The sequence below is a fragment of the Myotis davidii genome, unplaced genomic scaffold, assembly GCF_000327345.1.
Source record: "Myotis davidii unplaced genomic scaffold, ASM32734v1 scaffold391, whole genome shotgun sequence".
Lineage (NCBI taxonomy): Eukaryota > Metazoa > Chordata > Mammalia > Chiroptera > Vespertilionidae > Myotis > Myotis davidii.
The window spans coordinates 465,289-486,216 of NW_006284336.1; the positions used below are offsets into that span (position 1 = coordinate 465,289).

Below are 20,928 nucleotides of genomic sequence, written 5' to 3' on the forward strand. Positions count from 1 at the left end.
TCCTAAGGTGGTAAATATGTAATCTATTTAATTCCACTGTTTGACAGTTTCTAATTTTCTAATACACAAACAGGAAAAGTTGTTAATGAATATCTTATCTTCCCCCCCTAAAAATTTCTCAACTTTTCATTGAAAAATGAACATTTATACAGTTAAATTACCTTGGAAATAACTGACTTCTCACTAATTTATTCAAAAACTTAACAAGTTTCAAAGATAAACAGAACACTTTATTATAAAACTTATAAAATAATTAAATATTACACATATATTTTGACTTTTCTCTATAACCCATGGTTTTAGTCAACACTTTTCCTCAGAATTAATATCACTCAGAGAAGCAAGTGAGAACACAACAATAGGCTATTAATTAATAAATTAATTTTTCCATAAAATAAAATGATAATTATATAAAAAACAGATAACTTGTAATTTTCAGAGGGTGGTGATGTAGAACTATTTTTTTTATGATAAAATGACCACTATTCTAGGCCCAGGGAGTTGAGAAAATATCTAATCATCTCTCTGAGATTCGAGAATGCATGATTTTAATTAGAATGGGAACAAAGGATGATCTAAATTTATAAACCACTGTCTAGCTGGTTGTGCTGAGCTGGCAGATCCCTGTTTGAATTGAGACTTTTTAAAAGTAGTTGGGTTACATTCATCAAAAATACTGAGGAATGGAGTAGAATTATATAAATACGTCTTTTATAACCACATCTCAAAAAATTACAGAAGGACCCAGTCTTGTAAGTTACTTTGGTTTTGGCAAAATAGTATGGTGTTTTTGCAATTGAGAACGATTTAAAACTCATTAGTGCCAACCAACAGCTGGCTTTTGAAGACTGAAAATATCATCTGAAAGATTGTAAAATACTTATTCATTGAATAGTTTTGTCATAGTATGATTTATTAATATTAACGTAGCAGGAAGACAGATGGATTTTTCTATTGCCACTATGACTTTTTTTTCTTGTTAACTAAATCCTAGGGCAGATTTAAACATGTCAGTTGGTAGGCAAAAACCACAAGTGGCCTTTAATTTTCCAAGCAGCTCTGATAATAAGTAGGGAGCATTACAAATAATGGTCTCCTCTCCTTCAACAAACTGCTATTTAACTCCTCCTAGATTTTTACCAGAAAAGAACATTTCACCAATTCGGATTCCCAAAGAGCAGACTCGAGGATCCTGTCTAGCACCAAAAGTTACGAGGTTGATATAACGTGTAGGGCATCGATATTTACCTTTCTTATGAGCTCTTTCTATTTTTCTTCAGAGTGTGCATTTTAATTAAATGGAGATCTTAAATAGTCCATGCTGCCCTGTGTTTTTGAATATTCCTTGGAATACTTTTCAAGTTGTGAATTTTAGCCTTGAAGACTCTCTAAAGCAGAATATACTTTAAACAAAACCGTAAAAACAACACACTCACACTAAATAAACATACATGAAGCTTGCCAGTCCAGCAGCAAGCACTGTCGTGAGCACCATTTGGCTTTCCGTGTAACTCCTGGTTGGGGGGTGTCCACAGTTTCAGTCACACTGTGAGCTCCGAGTAAACGTTCCGTCCATGCTTGATTCCTCCAACTCTCAGTCTGTGACCTGAAGTCTTGAAAGACCTTTCAAAAACAGATGTCTTTGCCATGGAACCCTTTTAAATTCAAAGGGGGTTGTGTCCCAAAGTTGACCAGGCTCTCACATTGACGTATCTCAGTGTGGTTCATCACTTCTTTCAATGAACAGTGCAAATCAACGTGGTTTCTTCGTGAGTCAGATTTGTCATCGCTTCCCATTTTCAAGGGCTTCAGAGTACCACGTGCTTTGGGGAAGTGAGAAAGAAGCCGGGCTATTCTTCAGAGCTGGCCCCTCAACACTGCCAACCACCCGTGAGGTGCTGAGTCTTCAGCCTGAAAGGTGAGGCCCCGGCCTTAAGGTGCTGGGGAGGGTATCAGCTCTTCCTTGTGCATGACTTACAGCACTGTTTGCCATAAAACTTGTGGTTGCAGACACCATGTTGAGGAACTAGATGACACCAGTTGAAGAAATCTACACAGGATGGGTCCTCTAAAAGGAGAAAACATAGTTAGCATGCTAGGAAAAGGCTCACAGATTAACGACCTTAGATCTACCTGCTTGTGCTTCTGAGTGGCTTTTCTTCTTGTCCATTAGGACTTGGATAGTGGGGTGAGAAGAGCGGCATTAAGACATCAAAAGGGACTATGACCATTAACAAAATTTAAACCGGAGGGGGAAAAGTGGATGTTAAGAAAAAAGTCATATCTAGCCAGAGATTATCTGATCCTCCCCAAATAACCTGGGAGGTATCATTTTACACCCCAGGGAAGTATCTAGAACAGCACATGCAGAATCACCTAAGGATCCTGTGAAACCATTGGTTCTGATTCAGAAGGTCTATGGTGACTGCTGGGATTCCCATATTTCTAACACACATGCTGCTGGTCCATGCGTTACTTTGGGGAACCAGGAGCCTAATGGAGGCCCAGCTGCAATACTAAATTTGGCTCTGAGATTTATTTAATCTGCAACCAAATGGATATAAGTCAACACCAGCCTTTTCTAACGTCTTTGTTCAAGTAGAACAGCCATGATTACCGATTAGAAGCAGGACACTGTACGTCAGGAATTCTTACCCAGAAGCATCTCACAAGATACAGAATGTGCATGAAATTGTAAGTAAGATGTTCTTCGTGTAAACATAAACACATGTTTGAGGAGTTAGGACTCGGTCGTTTTACTGGATTCTCAAGGAGTTTTGACTTCAGACATATTTAGGGTCTACCCTCCATAAATAGTCTCATTCACAGCTGGGATAGTTTTCCCTCCTCTATGCAAGCCTTAACTTGCCTTTACCTGCAACTCAAACCCACACACCGCCCACAGGTATCTAACTCATGTGCCTTCTGAATTCACCCTTCAGTGGCTCTCCACTGGGCCTTTTGTCAGAGCATACAAAGCTCCCAATTTGTAGCCCATCTTTCTGTGATTCAGAACTACCTAAATTTGTTCTTCTGCCTAAAAAAAATTCCCTTTTAAACACACATCCCATCTTATAGTGATCCTTTAAAAAAAGTAAGCCATTTTATGTAAAACCTATGCCCCAAACTCTCCCCTTAGCTCCCAGCCACTCAGTAGTTCTTACATTGGCCTACAGGCCCCAGGATGTGGTTCTCCTAATCTCCCCATCTTTGCATGTGTGGTTGCGTCTGGAGCCGTCTGACTAGAGGGCGGAAATTTGAAATCACTGATAGTGAAGGAAGGAGGAGATGGTGTGGAAAACATGGCCACATGCTCAAAATGTGTGTACTTTTCCCGCATAAGCTTTCGGATGAGAAAGGCTGCAGGTGTGTAGAATCCTGGCATTGCCTAGAGGGGATCTGGCTCTGAGTAACTGCTACAGGACTAGCTTTCTGGCCTCCAAGCCTCAGATAAGACAGGGGAGGGAGCAGAGGAAGGGAAAGGGATGCTGGAGCTAAGGCTATCTCAGAAGCAGATAAGCAAGCAATAATGTAGATTCAGCTGGGAGGTGAGTAACCGTCCTGAATCTGATTCACCACAAATTGGCAAATGGAGGCTAAGGGATTGGAGAGTCTTGGAAAAAACTATGATTACATAGAGAGAAAACTCAGCAGGTACACGACTGAGACTAAGAAAATCTGGTTAGGCTGAAAAATATCTCATGGTGTTCGTCAGATCACTTTGAAATCAATTGCACGAGTGAGGAACGGTTTCCCATCAGCACACGTGTTTTCTTAGTTCAGATGAAGTGCATGTCAGCTGTCATCCTAGGACAATACATAGTCCCTGTACTGGACTGTAATGTAACTGTCTCCTCAATTAAAATGTGAGCTCCTTGAGGGGAATTCTTGTTCACTCTTGCATTACCATTGATCATACAATCTCTGGCACACGGCGTTTACTTTTTCATGTGTTTGCTCAATTAAAATTTAGTTTAGAAAAAATGGACTTGCAAGATTACCACTTCTCCCTTGCGAAGAATTAATGCCTCTCAAGCCTTATCATAGCACAAAATCTTCCTGCACATGAGATCGTGTTGAATGGGAACTGCCTGGATTTGTGCCTTGTACACCTCCAAGGAGGGCTGTTCACATGGACTTGGATGTGAATGGCATCCCCTAGGGGTGTGGAATGTACAAGCTGCACAACCAGATCTGATGGCATTTTGAAGCATTCTCTGAAGACCAGTAAAGCTGACTGGAGTGTGGGGTCCTTTTTACCTCTCTTTTCAGGAGCTGGGCAGAAGTTCGTATTACAGGCACGTGTCACCGGAGGTTTCTGTCGGAGCAGACAGCTTGAGGAAGGCCGGCCCTGCTGCACACAGTGGACGGATCGGGTCTGGACCCCTCCCCCACAGGTCACCGTGCACTGCAGAAGAGGGAAGCATCAGAAACACTCAGCTGGATGCGATCCATTTAATGTCAGTGACATCAAAGAAAGGGTCTCCAGGCTTCATGACATGACCAAGGTGCCTGCTGATAAATCGTCCAGAGCCAGGTACGTGCGCTTGTGGTCCACAGTCTTTCTAACGTGGGAGCCAGTGGATCTGATTAGAAGGGTCGTAGGCTAATGCTATCTCACACAACAGTGTGTCTCCAGGTAGGTGACTCATAAAGAAGAGAGCTTCCAGAAATCCAAAAGCTGCCGTAAGAATGTGGAAACAAATACAGACACATCTAGGCCATTAATCCCTGTAGCTTAGGAATTCCAAATAATCTCTGCAGATGCAATCGTGGAGGGAATGGTTCGAAACTAGGGCAGCAAAAAAATGCTCTGAGTGCCCAGCCAGATTCCTGGTTAGCATGGCAGACAGGGTGCTTCCCAGAAGTCAGTGCTGTTACTGTCTAATCCAGGGGTGGGCAAACTTTTTGACTCGAGGGCCACAATGGGTTCTTAAACTGGACCGGAGGGCCGGAACAAAAGCATGGATGGAGTGTTTGTGTGAACTAATATAAATTCAAAGTAAACATCATTACATAAAAGGGTATGGTCTTTTTTTGTTTTATTCATTTCAAACGGGCCGTAGTTTGCCCACGGCTGGTCTAATTAGTCATCTATTTTTTTGAAAGTCTAACAAGGACTGTTAGCATTCTAAAATTTTCATGTGTCTGAACAAAATAAGATATTTCATAACAAAAGAATTAACAAAATATTATCAGGGAAAAAGACATCCCTTTAAATTATTTTTTGTTTCTGCTTTTTAAAATTGCAGACAGGTGAAACTTTATCTTGGACAGTCATCACGCTATAGACTGGTATTTAGGAAAAATAAGTTCTGGTGGAAAAAGTATGAGTTTGTAATTAGCCCCAAATTCAAATATAGTTGTATGATCGTTATTTCATCTAAACCAGTGGTCGCCAACTGATGGTCCATGAGGTCCAAAAGGTTGCATACTCCTGGTTTAGATCAGCAGTTGCCAAACTTCCCTGTGAAGTAAAGCTAGTAGATATTTTAGGCTGGCAGTTCTTTACTGACTAAAATAATCTTATAAGAATCAATCTCCAAATCTGTAAAATAATGATAAAAACAATCCATAGCAACAGGCATTGCATTTAGTACATAGGTAACCACATACGTATCGCACCTAGCCAATTAGAGATATAAAATCATGCTAATTTAATTTCCTCCATGTTTTACTTCCCAAACACACACATACACAGTTGACTCTTCAACAACTTGGGTTAGGGGTACCACCTATCTGTGCAGTTGAAAATCCGCATATAATTTGGACTCCCTTAAAACTTAATTTCTTAAATAGGTAACTGTTGACCAGAAGCCTCATCGATAACATAGTTGATTAACACATACTTTGTGTTATTTGTATGATACACTGTAGACTCCAATAAAGTCAGCTAGAGAAAATACACTTGTGTTTATTGAAAAAAAAATCCTTGTATAAGTGGACCTGCACAATTCAAACCCATCTTGTTCAAGGGTCAACTGAATACATACATGTACATGTGTATATATAATATATATGCACACAAATATGTGTATATAAACATAGATACACAGACATACTCCGTGTTTCATGATGAGGTGTGGGCAGCACCTCTCTAGCCAACAAGCTCTTTGAAGAGCTGTGCACCACAAGGACCAAAACACAGTGTTCTCTCAGACTTTGCATCACCTACTCCTACCAGAGTGATCACCCTATCAGTGGTCGGCAAGCTGCGGCTCAGCAAACCGTGGCTCGCGAGCCACATGTGGCTCTTTGGCCCCTTGAGTGTGGGTCTTCCACAAAATACTGACTTCTCAGTGGACAGTGTTGGCCTGTGGTCTGAAGGGTCATGGGTTGTGGGCTTGATCCCCAGTAGGGGGTGTGCAAGAGGCAGCCAATCAATGATTCCTTCTCATCATTAATGTTCCTCTCTCTCTCCCTTCCTCTCTGAAATCAATACAAATATATTTTTTAAAAAAGAAAAAAGAACCAAAGTCACCAAACCTTCATCGAAGTCTTCCGAGAAAGAGGGTGGCCCTGACATCTGCTGAGCTAAAAGAGCTGGGGGTCCAGGGCTGAAGTGTCCACCTGTGAGCTTTAAATGCCTCATCCACAAAACAGCAACCACAATAAGACCATTGAAAGGATGCAGTGAGAGTGAGAAAATAGCAAATGCATGTAAAGCATTTAGCATCGTGAATAGCAGGGGTTTGACAAACGTTAGCTATTATTATATTATTTGGAAACATGACACAAGAACCAAACGAGTCAAGACCGTGAGGGGCGTTTCTAGAATATAGAAGACGCTAGTGGTGGATTTAATAGCAACTGCTGGCACTGTGTGACCAGCCGGGTACTAAGTGATTTATATGATCTTATTTACTTGTGGGAAAAAAAAATCAAACCTTGCAAGATATTATTCTGTTTTTTTTATAACGTTTTTTTTTTTTTTAATATATTTTATTGAGTTTTTACAGAGAGGAAAGGAGAGAGATAGAGAGTTAGAAACATCGATGAGAGAGAAACATCGACCGGCTGCCTCCTGCACATCTCCCCACTGGGGATGTGCCCGCAACCAAGGCACATGCCCCTGACCGGGATCGAACCCGGGACCCCTCAGTCCGCAGGCCGACGCTCTATCCACTGAGCCAAACCGGTTTCGGCTTATTCTGTTTTTTTTAGATGTGAAAACGGAGGCTCCCAGGTTACGTAACCTTCCCAGGCCACACAGGTGGTGAAGCCCTTTGTTCCTGACATGCGGACAGGTTTCTACCAGCAGCCCTTGGTGGACTGCCTCCTCTTTTTGAATCTCACTTAAATACAAGCCTCGCACATCTGGGGGCACTCACCTGTTGCCATGGCGATGAATACCATCCAGCTGCCACATTGTACACAGGACGCACTGGACAGGCCCCTCGGTCGCAGGCTTCCTCCAAATTCAGGTTTGGTTTCTTAATGTTGCGGCACCTTCGCTCTGGGAAAGTTATCAGCTTCCCCTGGAAGGCCTTCTCGCTGCACTTCATTTCCCTCTTCCTCACCCCCAGCCCACAGGTCGCCGAGCACTAGGAGCCAAGAAAGGAGGCATCAGCGTGCAGAGTTCTCATCAGGTCTGAGGAGCAGATGTGCCCCTGCCTGAGGACGTACCATCCACGTGAAGTTAGAGGGGTTGGGTGGTGGCAGGTCAGCCACACGCACGCAAGGATCCCACAGATATGGCACCAAGTCCCTCGTGCTACAGGTGGGAAAACCAGTCACAGGGCTCATCAGCACCAACAAACCAAAATGAGGCATCGCCCTACGGATGTGAGTGCGGCAGAGTCCAAAGATGAGGTGGCAGGGGATGGAGTCAGGGTCTCTGGCTGGTGTTCGTTTGGCTGTCCAGGTCTACCTGAGGCCTAAGGATTCGGGAGTCTGTGGCAAGGAGGTTGGGCACAAAGATGAGAGTTGGAAGCTCCCGAGGGGAAGAACAACCCTATCTTTTTACCCTGCCCCTCGCGGCCGAGATATAACCTGATGATGTCTGCCGCAGGAAAAAGAGAGAAGGATGGAGACTGATGAAATCAGTGTGAGAAAACGTGTTTGTGTTTCAAGTACTACGGGATAAAGTGTAGGGCCTTGATGAACTGAATAAGTAAGCACTGGCATCAGTGTACCAGTCAAATAAAGGATGGCACTGAGCTCATACAACAGCTCTGAGAGGGAGGGGCGAGCCCAAGCATGGAATTAGCGTTTTAATGTTTCTCAAAGAAAATGAGTGAGGAAAGGAGAGATGGACACACTGCTCTATACTTATCCTTGAGGCGGAGTAGAAGGGCATTGATGGACAAGAGCCGGAGCTGTTGCCTTAGAAACCCCTCCTGTATTGGACCTCACCAGACTGAACTGTGAGCAGACACCTGTCTCCTAGGCCCGTGGTCGGCAAACCGCGGCTCACGAGCCACTTGCGGCTCTTTGGCCCCTTCAGTGTGGCTCTTCCACAAAATACCATGTGTGGGCGCGCACGTACAGTGCGATTGAAATTTCGTGGCCCATGCGCAGAAGTCGGTATTTTGTGGAAGAGCCACACTCAAGGGGCCAAAGAGCCGCGGTTTGCTGAGCCACCGTTTGCCAACCACTGTCCTAGGCAAACTGTGTCTGGCTTGGCTCCTTCCCTCAGGATTCCTGTGTCTGTGAGCTCCACTGAGGTGCCCAAGCCGGGGAGGCATCTTCGTCTTGCCCACATACTCCTGAAGGGACCAGTGGCCTCTCTAGGAACTCTCAAAGGTACCACCTCTCTCTCCCTGAAACACGTTCCCCTTTTGTCTTTATTACGCTGATGCCCATGCAAGCGCCTCTCTGGCCTCTGCCCATTTGCATAGATTCCCCTTCTCTCTGAAACAAAAACTTGCTTGTTCTTCTTCTTTAACATGTTAATTGGCCCCCAATGTTTAAAGGGTAGATTTTCAGTCTGTTCCCCGATGTCTGCAGCTCCAGCAAACACGGCTCCATCCTTACCAAGTGTGTTCTGGGAAGCGCTCTGCGTAGAGCAGCCTCCTCCCCCGCCCTCCTGATTCCTGCCCATCTTTCAGGCTCACACTCCCTGCAAACTCTCTTCTGACGAGGATTCCTCCTGATGTGGGGCTGAGTGGAGCTAGGCCAGCCGTGGGCAAACGACGGCCCGCGGGCCGGATCCGGCCCGTTTGAAATGAATAAAACTAAAAAAAAAAAAAAAAAGACTGTACCCTTTTATGTAATGATGTTTACTTTGAATTTATATTAGTTCACACAAACACTCCATCCATGCTTTTGTTAAAAAACCTGTCACAGCACTTTGCATCCCCAGTGTTGCCATGTTTCCATTCCAACACTTTATGGGGTTTTGAACCTCAACTGCCCCAACACCATGATGGGTGCTTTAGCAACATCTGATGAAGAAATCAGATGGGAAGAATGAATAATCAGAAGGTACCTGGTATATGTGTGTTGAACAGAAAGAAGCTTTGAGCATCCAGATGCTGGTGGATACGCTGAGCATTAAAACAAACCAAACCCAGACGCAGCAGTGACAGAAAGTCCTACCTCGCTCCACGAGGAGACGGCCCACTGTAGCCGGGTGTTTTTGGGGCATCGCCCCAGGACACAGCCCTCCTGCGACTCTGGTCTGGGGACGCCGGCGCACAGGCTCTCGGGGAGGCCCTCGGCCCTGGAGGCACTTTTGCACAGCACTGTCCGCTTCCTCACCCCGCGCCCACAGGTCTTGGAACACTTGAGGTGAAAAGAAAAATGCTGTTGGCATGCTGGTTTCAAATGACTTTCAAGTTCTCAGACATAGTTGGTTTTAGTAGTCAGGAAAGAGAAATAAAATACTCTCCCAAAATATTTCCGTGTGAAATTTGGGGCGAACTCCATGTCCTTTATCCATGCCCACCCTACACACTGCGCTGAAACAGCCCTCTGAATTCTCCTTTTGTAAATAACTACTAACTGCAGAGAGAGAGACCAGACAGCACCACATACTACTTAGAATTGCCCTAAGCGATAGATGAACATATACCCTCATTTTAAAAGTACATCTACGCATGCTCACACATTCTCCCCCTAAGAGATATACTCCCAAGATTAGAAAACATTTTCCATCATGTCTTCTCATTAAATACACAAACCCTCATTCTGACCTCTGTTGGGGACAGGGTAGTGTACTGTTAAACTTGATCCGAAATCAACACCCTCCACGATATGTGTGTCCTAAGAAAGCGCATGGCAGGAATGTGGGCTGCTCCCTGGCTTCCGAGTTCAGGCAAGAAAACTCCTGGATTGTTTTTATTATTGCCTAAAACTGTCTTGCCAGCTGTGGTTTAGCAGAGGCTGGGCTGTTACAGAGCAGAGTTCCCCGCCTTCAGCACCATTTGAAGAGCTGCCCCGCCCACTCACTGTAGGATGTGTATCTCACCCATGCCCCCTCCCCATTGTGACAATAGAAAATGTCTCCTGTTATTAACATCAGGGCCCCAGTTGAGAACCTCTGTGTGGATGACAGGTAGTTCTATGCTTCCTCCAACGTTATAACCTTGTATCTCTCACTGGGAATTTGTGACAATAGCAAATGTTAGCCGCAACTCCACTCTGTAGGCCACTGAGGCAAAAGTTAGATATCCCTTTAGGCCGCTCTCTCTGTATTTGTCTTTCCCATTTGCTTCGGGGAATTCAGTAGCCAGATTCACCGGCCATTCCTCTGACACTCGAATCCTGTCTAGCTGTGCTCACTAGTCTAGCCTAAACGTCCTCTAATTTCTGGATGTCTAAGGGTCCCAAACTGCAAGTTGCATAAAAAAATCACTGAAAACATTAATGAAGATGCCCCGTTGCATTAAGTCAGTGTGGTTCTCTTGAACGTGTAAACACCCGAGAGTCTCTTGGGCAGCAAAGGCACCACCTATGTTTTTGTCCCCTTCGTTTTTCATGGGGAACAAGACCAACGGCTCTAAGTCTGACCCCGTTACCTGAGACCAGGGCCCGGGGCTCCACTCGGGGGGGCAGGCATGGCTGTTGCAGACCTGGACCTGAGTGGGTGTGCTCACTGGGCAGAGGGAGTGCACCACCGCCGCCTCCTTCTGGAAGGGCTTCTTCTGCACACACTGGATTTTCCGGCTCTGCTGGCCCCCCGCACATGGCTTGCTGCACACGCTCCAGTCGCCTGGCTTCCAACTGCCAGTGAAAAGCAAAATTACTTCCAATGAAGCTGAGACTTTGGCTCACCACTTTCAAAGCAGTTCCTATGAAAGATTAACCACCTGATGAAAGCCTTAGGGCAATGTTAGAACCGATGACGGCCATGCATACTAATTCTTGCGCAGATTTTGAAGCCCGTGCTCACGGTCCAGTTATAGGGAGTCACTTAGTCACCACAAAGTCGTGGGGAAAAACACAGTCCTGCCCTCTGCAGGGGAAGAAACGTGTGCCATTTGGAAATCTGAGCAACCCACTCATTCAGCCAAATTTCTTGGGATCTTAACTTTGTGCCAGGGACTCTCCTAGGCATGAGGGTTGGAAAAAGGAATGTTCTTTCCATTAAGGAGCCTACAACTCAGTGAAGAGGCAGACATGTGAACAGATGCCGACCATACTTTCTGATAATTGCCATGCTATTCGTTAACACATAAACTACAATAATGAGAGTAATGGAAGAGGGATCAATGAGAGGTTGTGTGCGTGTGTGTGTGTGTACACATGTGCACATGCAGGAGACAGGGGTACATTCCGAGAAGTTCTTACAGAGGAAATTTCTAAGCAGGCAAGTCCCCCAGCTACTTTTCTGATTAGTCTTAAAATTTACTGATGGGTTAGGGACAGAACCTTGATCTTTATTTAAAAATTACCGGGCCAGCTTTTTCACAGTGGTCTGAGACTTGGTTTATATTAAAGAGTAATCAACAGAAACTAGTAATACTTTTCAACAGCTACTTTTGACGAATTGAAATTCTATGATTTGAAGGCCGAGCATAAAAAAAGATCTAGCAGATATGATTTTAATACCTACATTTGAATCCCGGCAGCAACGTCTAAAACTCGGCTTATTCTACCAAGGTTCTAGGTATCATTTTAAGAAATACAACGTCACACATCTGTTGTTATATCTTTGCATTTCTCTCGCCTTTCCTAGTCCTATAAATTTTTTCTTTGGTTTCCCCCACAAGCCTGACATGCGAAATTAAAGACCTTTTGGCCAGGGAATTTAGCACATGGATTCTAGGGTTATATGCATTCTAGAACATTAGATAGTCCATACTATCTTAGTTAAAGAAAGATTGTATCAAGTAATTTATGTTTGCACAATTATTTGTATAAGATGTAAAGAAAACATATTTTGCTATTAGTTGCTTCAAAAGTTGTCTATCAAGATGGCATTTTATTGTCTACCAAATTAAATTCTCTCTCCTTTATGTGGCAAAGATGGTTTTGTAAAAGTATTAGATGAAGCATAACACAGATGCTTTGCGTGACATGCGTGATCCTCCACATTGGGGCCGCAGGCTTCTCACCTACCCTCCTTCCCTATCAACCCCAACCACGGAGCCCAGACCCCTACAACCTCCATGTGTCCCCTACTGCCTTTTTATGTAAACTTGTTTCTATACATGTATCTTACTGCATCTCAATTACTTCTTTACACTTCCATCTCTTCCATTTGGCTGAGGGTTTATTAATGGCAAGAGCTTCAAGTTACTCATTTCCACACCCCAGTTCTCAGCTCAGAGCTGGCATACAAAAAGTACACATGACATGATTGCTCCATGTGGAAATAAGGGCGCTAGCACAGGTTAATTCCTTTCTTCTTCTAGCTCTAATAGTCTGAGTCTAAACTTTATTTCTAGTAGATCCCTAGTGAAGAATAGTCCTTGAGAGTCCCCATTATTAGAACAAAAAATAATGAGAAATAATAGGGTGAAGAAGAAAAGGCAACAAAAGATCCTGCCCCTTTCTCCGCTCCACCCCGGCAGTCATTGTGAGGCGCTTTTCTAGTTGTAAATAGCCAGTAAACCCGCTACTGTAGAGTATCATTTCCACATGGAGCCATCAGGGGAGGCTTAGGAGTCGGACAGGAGCTAGGGCAGGCTCTCTCTTTTCATGGATGTATATGTAAATGGAGTCCCTTTCTTTGGCTGGCTGAGATAACCAATGATGGGAAGGCGGCTTAAAATAGGAAACATCAGCTTGCAATTCCTATGCATGCACACACACACACCCACCACCTAAAGGAGAGGTTACTCCATGAGGGTCAATAACACTGTCTGGTAGTCACATATTTCTTAGAACCAGATATTTCTTAGCAAAAGTGGAAAATCCATAAAAGCCCCCCAAGTTTCTTCCTCTTTTTTGTGTTTAGGATACAGCTGGTTCCAGATTCTAAGAGAAAAACTGACTATTGGGCATATGAGATTGGTAGATAGCTGCAGCCCCAAGCGATGATGACAGAATGTGTATAAAAAGATTGTATAAACTCACAGCATTACCACAAAGCAAACACTACTTATTAAGATGATCTGAAACATTAGTGAACACAACCTTGCTTTGGAAGAAACTCTGTCAATTCTATATAAATACATTTGGCAGAAGATAAATCACACAAGAAAAGACTCCATTTGGCTGGGAAGATTACTTAAAATTATTGCTCAAACAATAGTGTGGCTAAACTCCATCCAAAAACAAACCCACCGAGCTGCCCATAGGTTACCACCATCAGAAGGGGATTACCACTTGGCCTCTTACCCCTTTTTATTTTGTGTCTTGCTACTGTGTAATTTGCATTTGGGGTTTCATGGTCTGCTTTCCAAATTCTTAGACAACTATATAAAAGTTAAGCACACAACCACATGTGACCTTAACTAATGTAGGAATCTGGGTTATTTAAATATCTGTTTGGTTTAGTGCAGAGAAGAGGAGTCTGTATGTACAGGTTAAAACAAAACCACCACCACCACCTTTATAGCCCAAGGTTAGGTTTGCAAAGACAGAGTTAAAGGAATGTCTAAAGCCAATTTGTGTTTTTCAAGTTTTATATTTTAACCTCAACTACCTTCTTTCTTCTATTACTTTTTGGGGCATTCTATCTATCATCTATCTATCTATTATCTATCTATCTATCATCTATCTATCATACCATTACTTTTGATCAGAACATTGATGTGGCTTTAATGATCTCACACCAACACCAAAGGCATATAAAGAACTAATATCACCAGAAAGACATTTCCAGATGACTTACTAGGCAGGGCAGGAGAACGCATTGCATACTTTGGGTTCAGTTGCTGGCTTGGTCCTTGCATTGCAGAATGAGGAATTGACTTGAGTGTTTTGATCTCGTAAGCAAATGGCCTTTACACTTATGTAACCTAACAAGACATCAAAAGATACATAGTAAAAATTACAGATAACCAATTCAATTTCGTTTCCAAATGTAGCTTCTGATTTACCGGGGTTCTGATACACTGCATTTAGGATACAGAATCCATATATTGGGTAAGACCGCTTCTTTTGATGAAATCTGCAACTAATTTGAATCCCATTTCCCCCGCAAAATAATAGTCTTTACATCTCAATCATGTTAACGTGTAGCTTCTTCACTTTCAAGACGGCTGTGGGTTCTAGAACCACACAGTGATACATACAGCCCCTTGAAAATAGGGCGGTTGTAAGGGAAATATCCCGCCAACTGTAACTCTCCCTGCACACATCAAATGGAAATGCTCCTCAATGAAAAGCCATTGGCGGGCTATGCGTGGAAACTCTAAGATTCTACTTTTCCAGGAAGCGCCTTCTACTTCCATACGCGTGTGATGCATATATAAACAAAAATGCAGCCCCCTGGATGTGTGTGTATTTGCACCTGCCAGCTAGGATTCTGATTTTTTTGTTTGTTTCAGTGCCATCCTACACCTGGCTTGCCATGCTCACTTCAGGGCTTCTCATCAGAGGTGTACATTCTGTGAAAAGCTGTATCTGTCAGCTCCCCAAATAGGAATTCTGCCTCCTCTTTGAATTGTTTGTTCCTATGTATATAGTGCTTTCCCTTCAAACGAATCGGAGGAGCCCTGAAAAGTCACCCGGCTATTACCATTAGGTTGAAGTAGATTTGCCTGAGGTGGCACTTAACCACACTGGGATTCCCTAAAGTTAAGTGTTTACTTCTGGAGATCTTACTCATTTGAAAGCTTCTTCTCATATGCCTTGGGCACAACATGCCTGCGAGTCACCTGAAGGGGTGGCTAGATCAAGGCAAGGGGGAACCCCAGAATGCACTTCTCCAGCATCCTCCCCTTGGCTGCATTCATTCCCTGGAAATGGAAAATGGATCGGATCTCTGTGCTTCCCAAGGAACTGCGCTCTCTCTGCAATACCAGGAAGTGACTGCAAATAATCTCAAAGAACATTTGATGTGTGAAAAACTGCTCATGCTCCAAAACTAAGTAAAAAAGGGTAAAAGCTATGTCTACAGCAGCGACTTTCAACCAGTGTTCTGCAAGAATTTTAAAAACATGCAATACCTGACTATTTCGTCAGGGCACTGACCTCCTTTTCCTTAAATTGTCAAATAAGAAAATGACAGCAGCCAACACAATAGCCATCCAGTGTGAATGAATCAAAATTATACCTATTTTTTTTTTGCCACAGTATTTTAGTAATTAGTTTATGTGTGCCATGAGATGAAAAAGGTTGAAAATCGCTGGTCTATTAGCATGGTTTCTGTTCTTTAAAAATAAACAAAATGACACAGATGGCATATGTCTGAGGAGGTCAAACACACATATTTTTATGTTTGCATAATAAAAACTGAATGATACAGAGCAAAATATTTAACATTGGCTATTGATGATTAAGGGATTATGGGAAAATTATTTTTCTTCTTTATCACATATTGCCTTTAAAATGTTCATTAACAAAAACATTATCTTTGGGTGATTTGATATTTTTAAAAAAGAAGTATTTCCTCCTATTTTGTTAATTAGCATGAGCACCTGAAGAACAGGCCTTACAGACATGATAATTTCTTCATTTTCTATGTTTCTGCTCAGTCTGTGGTTCCAAGACGCCCCTCTCTGCTAAGGGGGAGGGAAGAGTTAGGCGACCCACTGCCACCAGGTGCTCTGAACAGGAGGAAGTGAGTGACCCACCTTCCTGCCTCGGTTTCACGGACCTACTTATGGACTTTCCATTCCTTTTTCCTAGTGTGACTAAGATTAACGAACAAACGAAAATATATGAGGTTTTTGGATCTCAATAAAAGTCCAGCCTTCTACTTGCTGAGGGGATCACTACTGCACTGCCTCCCTCGCAAAGGTGTTTCTCAGAGCTAACCCTCCCTGATGAGACTGCCGACCCCCGAGGGGATGGCAGTGCCCACACTGCAGGGCCTCTCCATCTGCCTAGCTGGGTTCTCACTTGTCATGACCCACCTTCTACAACAGAAAAGTCAGGGCAGGGAGAAACTAAACTGTAAGCCGAAAAATTTAAAAAATATACAGATACATGTGTAGATATTCTTATAAATGGATAGATTTCTTTTTTCTTTCCGTCTATACATTTCTGATGTATAACTTCTGAGTTTGGGTTGTGGCTGACGAGTTTTGTGAGAATTGTTTCCTCTCTACATAGGAAAATCCTCAGTGCAATGGTATTTGCTTCTTACAGCGATGGTTCCCATAAAAGACACTTATTTTGTTGATTATTCAAACAACACAATTTGAAGAGGCCTGGCATGGAAGGACCTGTTTTAAGAAGAGACTTGGAAGGTGGCATAAGAAGCCGCCTTACCTCCACCGCAGGAGGCGGAGCACGGGGTCTGCAGGGTGCTCCAGGCATGGGCGTGTCTCTTCCCAGCGGGCTGAGTCCCATTGGTGGCCTTGGGGAGCGCGTACTTCCAAGCTATGCCCGGGTTTTTGCCTTGCATCAGAATCTGGACAGCGTAAGACAAATCAGAGATCAAGACGCAGGTCAGGCCCTGGAATTCCTGAGAGCTCGCTGAACATGGTGAAGATATTTGTATGACATTTTGACCTTAAAGTTGGTTCACATCATTGTTCCCAAGTATGGTGTATGTTGCTTTCAAGTTTTCCCATGCCACTTAAAAATGTGTACGCCATAGCAACAAAACTGTGATTAAGATAAATGTTACATAGAGAAACTTGACTTGGCATTTGCCATAAGCCCACAACCCTCAACTCTAGGTATATATTTAATAAAAACAACTGCATTAATAAAACAAAGAATGTTTTACATTATATTGAAGGAAAGAAAGTTATGAGGTCTTAACCAAAGAGAATGTGTCTGTTAACTGTGTACCAGGATGAGCAACAGATAAGATAAAAAGGAATATCATCAGAAGTAGGGATTGATTTTATATAAATATAAATATAAATAGAAATAATATAAATAATATGTTAAAAAAGTACTTAACCTTAAAAGGGCAGAGACTTAGGCTAAATCTGATCCTATAAGATGCTAAAATAAAAGCAATAATTTACTGGCACATTCTATGCACCAGGCACCCTGCTGAATTTTTTCTATGCATTATCTCAAAACATTCCTCTAACCACTTTATAATGTAGCTATTTTTTCACTGAAAAAACCCCCCACCAAAACAAAAAATTATTAAGACCCTGTGCAAGTCACATAGGTGACTAGTGAATGACCTTAAAACAGAACAACTTGGGACCTCCAATAAAATGCATCTCAGTACTGCAAAATGTCACCTTGTTTTGGGCGTGGGCAAATATTTGCCTCCCTTCCTGATTCTCTCTTTTCTTCACTATTCCTCTCTTCTCTTCTTTCAAACTTGAAGCATGAATATAAATAGCTGCTTGTCTCTGCCCCATGAGTCTTGTGGAAAATTCTTTACCACCAGAACTGGGCATTCGTGCCCAAGAAGCAAAGCAGATTTCCAGTTAAATATAGAAACCTCTGGCTCTATCGCTGTCTGGTGGGATCCCACCTCGATTAAAGTTGGGCGGGTGGCGGCTGTTCAGGGACCTCCATTAAACCAGACCACTCCTCAGGATGCTGCAAAAATGGTTTCCACTTCACTATTAGCGTAAGTGGATCCAGGAATATAATGGCTTACACGGGAGATTCCATGGTGTGGGCATACTGTGTTGCACAACAAAACGAATCTTGGTGCCTCTCAGAAGGAACTAAAATGTTAATAGATGGGTCTTTGTTCCTCTCACCCCCATCCAAAACCCAAACCAAAAGTAGCAAACAGGTAGGACCATTAAAATAGACAACTGCCAAATTATATTAGTCACCAATGAAAACCTTCTTAAAGTCGAGGTCCTAAGCGATTTTTAGTTCTGAGGACCTTTTCCTCTTTGCTTTTCTTATTTTTGCAGCTAAATCATACAACGGTTCTTGGAATCATGTGTATTCAATTGTGTTATAACATTTCACACACTTTGAACACATAGCGTGCTTTCCTTATTTGACATTGTTGCAGTGTTTCTGTAAATGTCTTCATGTGCTATGAAGTACACAGACACTTACGTGTGTTTTTTTCCCCACAATCAAACTAGAATTGTGAGAGAAGTTTTACACTCAGAAGATCCTCTTGATGGTCACTGATTTCTCAACTCAAATTTCTCCTTCAATGAACATAGGATCTCAAATGCATAAAGCCCATATGCATCCATGGGTTTAACTCTGCCCATCCCAAAGTGGGATTTGGCACTTTTTTATATTTTCTATACACAATTCACTTTTATCAAATCAATGGTGAAAGGAAAACACAGGGACTGCATAAGAGTTACAGGGAGCTAAGACTCACGAGGCGGGATGGTATTACAGCAGTGGCATGGCATCACACATGCATGTGTGGAGGGTATATTCAAGTGTAAGTGTGATAAAGAAATCCACTCACTTTTCTCCTCTTCCTAAGACCACCCATTCCCCCCATTCAAACTAGCTTCTGACTCCTACTGCCACAGGGGAGAGTGTTGGGAATGCAAAGAAAATTAAACATTGGTTCTTGCTTTGGGGATTTCAAGGACTTATATTCTGGTGATTTAACAGTGGTTTAACAACTTTTCAAAGGGAATTAAAATATATTCTACTTTCATCTTACAGACAGATTGTAGAACTTAAGCCATGCATGGCATGTGGTTTTACTATAAAACATTTTTAAATGTTCTTGTGAAGAGCACGATGCATTTAAAAAAAAAAATTAGACTGTGAAGATCAAAGTGTCATCACTATTGAACAAGCAAAACCAACCAAGATGTCAGGTTTCCCCAGATCTCCAGGAAAAAAATTATCAAAATTACCTTCTTACAGACAAAAGGATTTAGACAATCTCTGTCAAACCTAATTCTGTTCCTGTACCCCCACACTCCCCTGTACCCAGGATGCCCTGTCCTGACTCTGGTCTTAGTCCAGGTTGTCCCTCACCTGTTTAAGGACACACTACTATAGTTGCCCACTCTTTCTTGAGCCTTAAATTTCCCAGTCAATTGGATCATTCCCATATTGAATCTAAATATGCTAATGTATCTCTCATATTAAGCAAAAAGTTATCTTCATGTATCCCCCAGTTCTTGTCCCATTTTCCCCCTTCATAGCAAAGATTTCTCCACAAGTTGCCTTTACTCTCTCTCCGTATCTTTTCTCACTAGTCCCTGATTCTTCTCTATCAGGTGTCCCTCCCACCACATCCCTGCAATTCCTCTTTTAAGAACACCTTGTTATGTTCAGTACGTGACAGGCCTCGTCTTCCTCACCCAATCGCCAGTACTGGACATAGTTGATCACTTCCTCCTTCCTTTGCCACAAGAAACCCTTTTATTTTCTCAGTTCTTCTCTTGACTCACTGACCTTCATTACCAGTCTCCTTTGTTGAATTCTCCTTATCTCCTAACTATTCAATATCAAAGTGACCTTCAACCTCTTGACCGCTTCTCTCATTTATCTATTCCTGAATGTTTAAAAGGTGCATCAACGTCTAACCCTGAACTCTTGACTTTCCTCCTTGTTCTTCCCAAACTCATAGAATGGCAACCTGATCCTTCTAATTGTTGAGGCCAAACTGAAAAGTTGGTGGCACCTTGATCTCCTCTGTTTTTCTCATACTCCACAGCTAATCCATCCAGAAAAGGTGATAGCTTTACTTTCAACAAATTTCCGCTCTGACCATGTTTCCCTTTGTCTATCTAGGCCACTGTGGCTGCCCAGATCTGAGCTATAGCGCCTCTTCTGATTCTCATGGTCATGGCCCTCTCTAGATGAGGAGACACCTAGTCTCCAGTGGAGGAAATGAGGCAGACCACACAAAAATAATACCGTACTTAAGAGATTAAAAACAAGGTATTACACAATTGCTAAGAAAAATCCAATGCTGCTGTGAAATTGAGGAAAGGAATCACATGACTGAAGAAGCTTAGTAGCTGTCATTTAATTAGTAAAGCATGCTGTGGACGATTTCAGCAAAAAAGCCACAAAACAACAAAAGAGAACTTAAGTTTTCTTGGAGGATTTCTATTTACCTCAATAGGATGAACTCTTGTATTGAGTTTCCCATGTGCCTTCCCTCATAGCTCAAACAAAAATATGTAAAGATCCTCCGAAAAGTAAAATTATTGAGCAACAATTAAGAATAGTAGCAAACAGAATATTGAATAGCAAGAAGGCAACGAATCCATTCCATATTATCCTATATAACAAAAGGCTAATATGCAAATCGACCGAATGGCAGAACAACTGGTTGCTGTGACACACACTGACCACCAGGGGGCAGATGCTCAATGCAGGAGTTGCCCCCTGGTGGTCAGTGCGCTCCCACAGGGGAGGCACCACTCAGCCAGAAGCCGGGCTCATGGCTGGCAAGTGCAGTAGCAGTGGTGGGAGTCTCTCTCACCTCTGCGGCAGTGCTAAGGATGTCCGACTGCCAGCAGTTGGACATCCCCTGAGGGCTCCCAGACTGCGAGC

The 20,928-nt window shown here is 42.8% G+C and overlaps 1 protein-coding gene across 1 annotated transcript in view; it reads right to left on the reverse strand.

Moving 5' to 3' along the window:
- Positions 1 to 208: 208 nt before the first annotated feature.
- Positions 209 to 20,928, reverse strand: part of ADAMTS18 (ADAM metallopeptidase with thrombospondin type 1 motif 18) — a 132,455-nt gene continuing 111,735 nt past the window's right edge. Inside the window, exons 16-22 of the mRNA XM_006754470.2 lie at positions 16,771 to 16,912; positions 14,225 to 14,351; positions 10,962 to 11,166; positions 9,541 to 9,726; positions 7,332 to 7,544; positions 4,261 to 4,408; positions 209 to 2,068 (exon numbers count right to left, since the gene is read on the reverse strand). Coding sequence (XP_006754533.1) covers positions 1,953 to 2,068; positions 4,261 to 4,408; positions 7,332 to 7,544; positions 9,541 to 9,726; positions 10,962 to 11,166; positions 14,225 to 14,351; positions 16,771 to 16,912 — 1,137 coding nt within the window. The 3' untranslated portion in view covers positions 209 to 1,952. The remainder of the gene's footprint in view (positions 2,069 to 4,260; positions 4,409 to 7,331; positions 7,545 to 9,540; positions 9,727 to 10,961; positions 11,167 to 14,224; positions 14,352 to 16,770; positions 16,913 to 20,928) is intronic.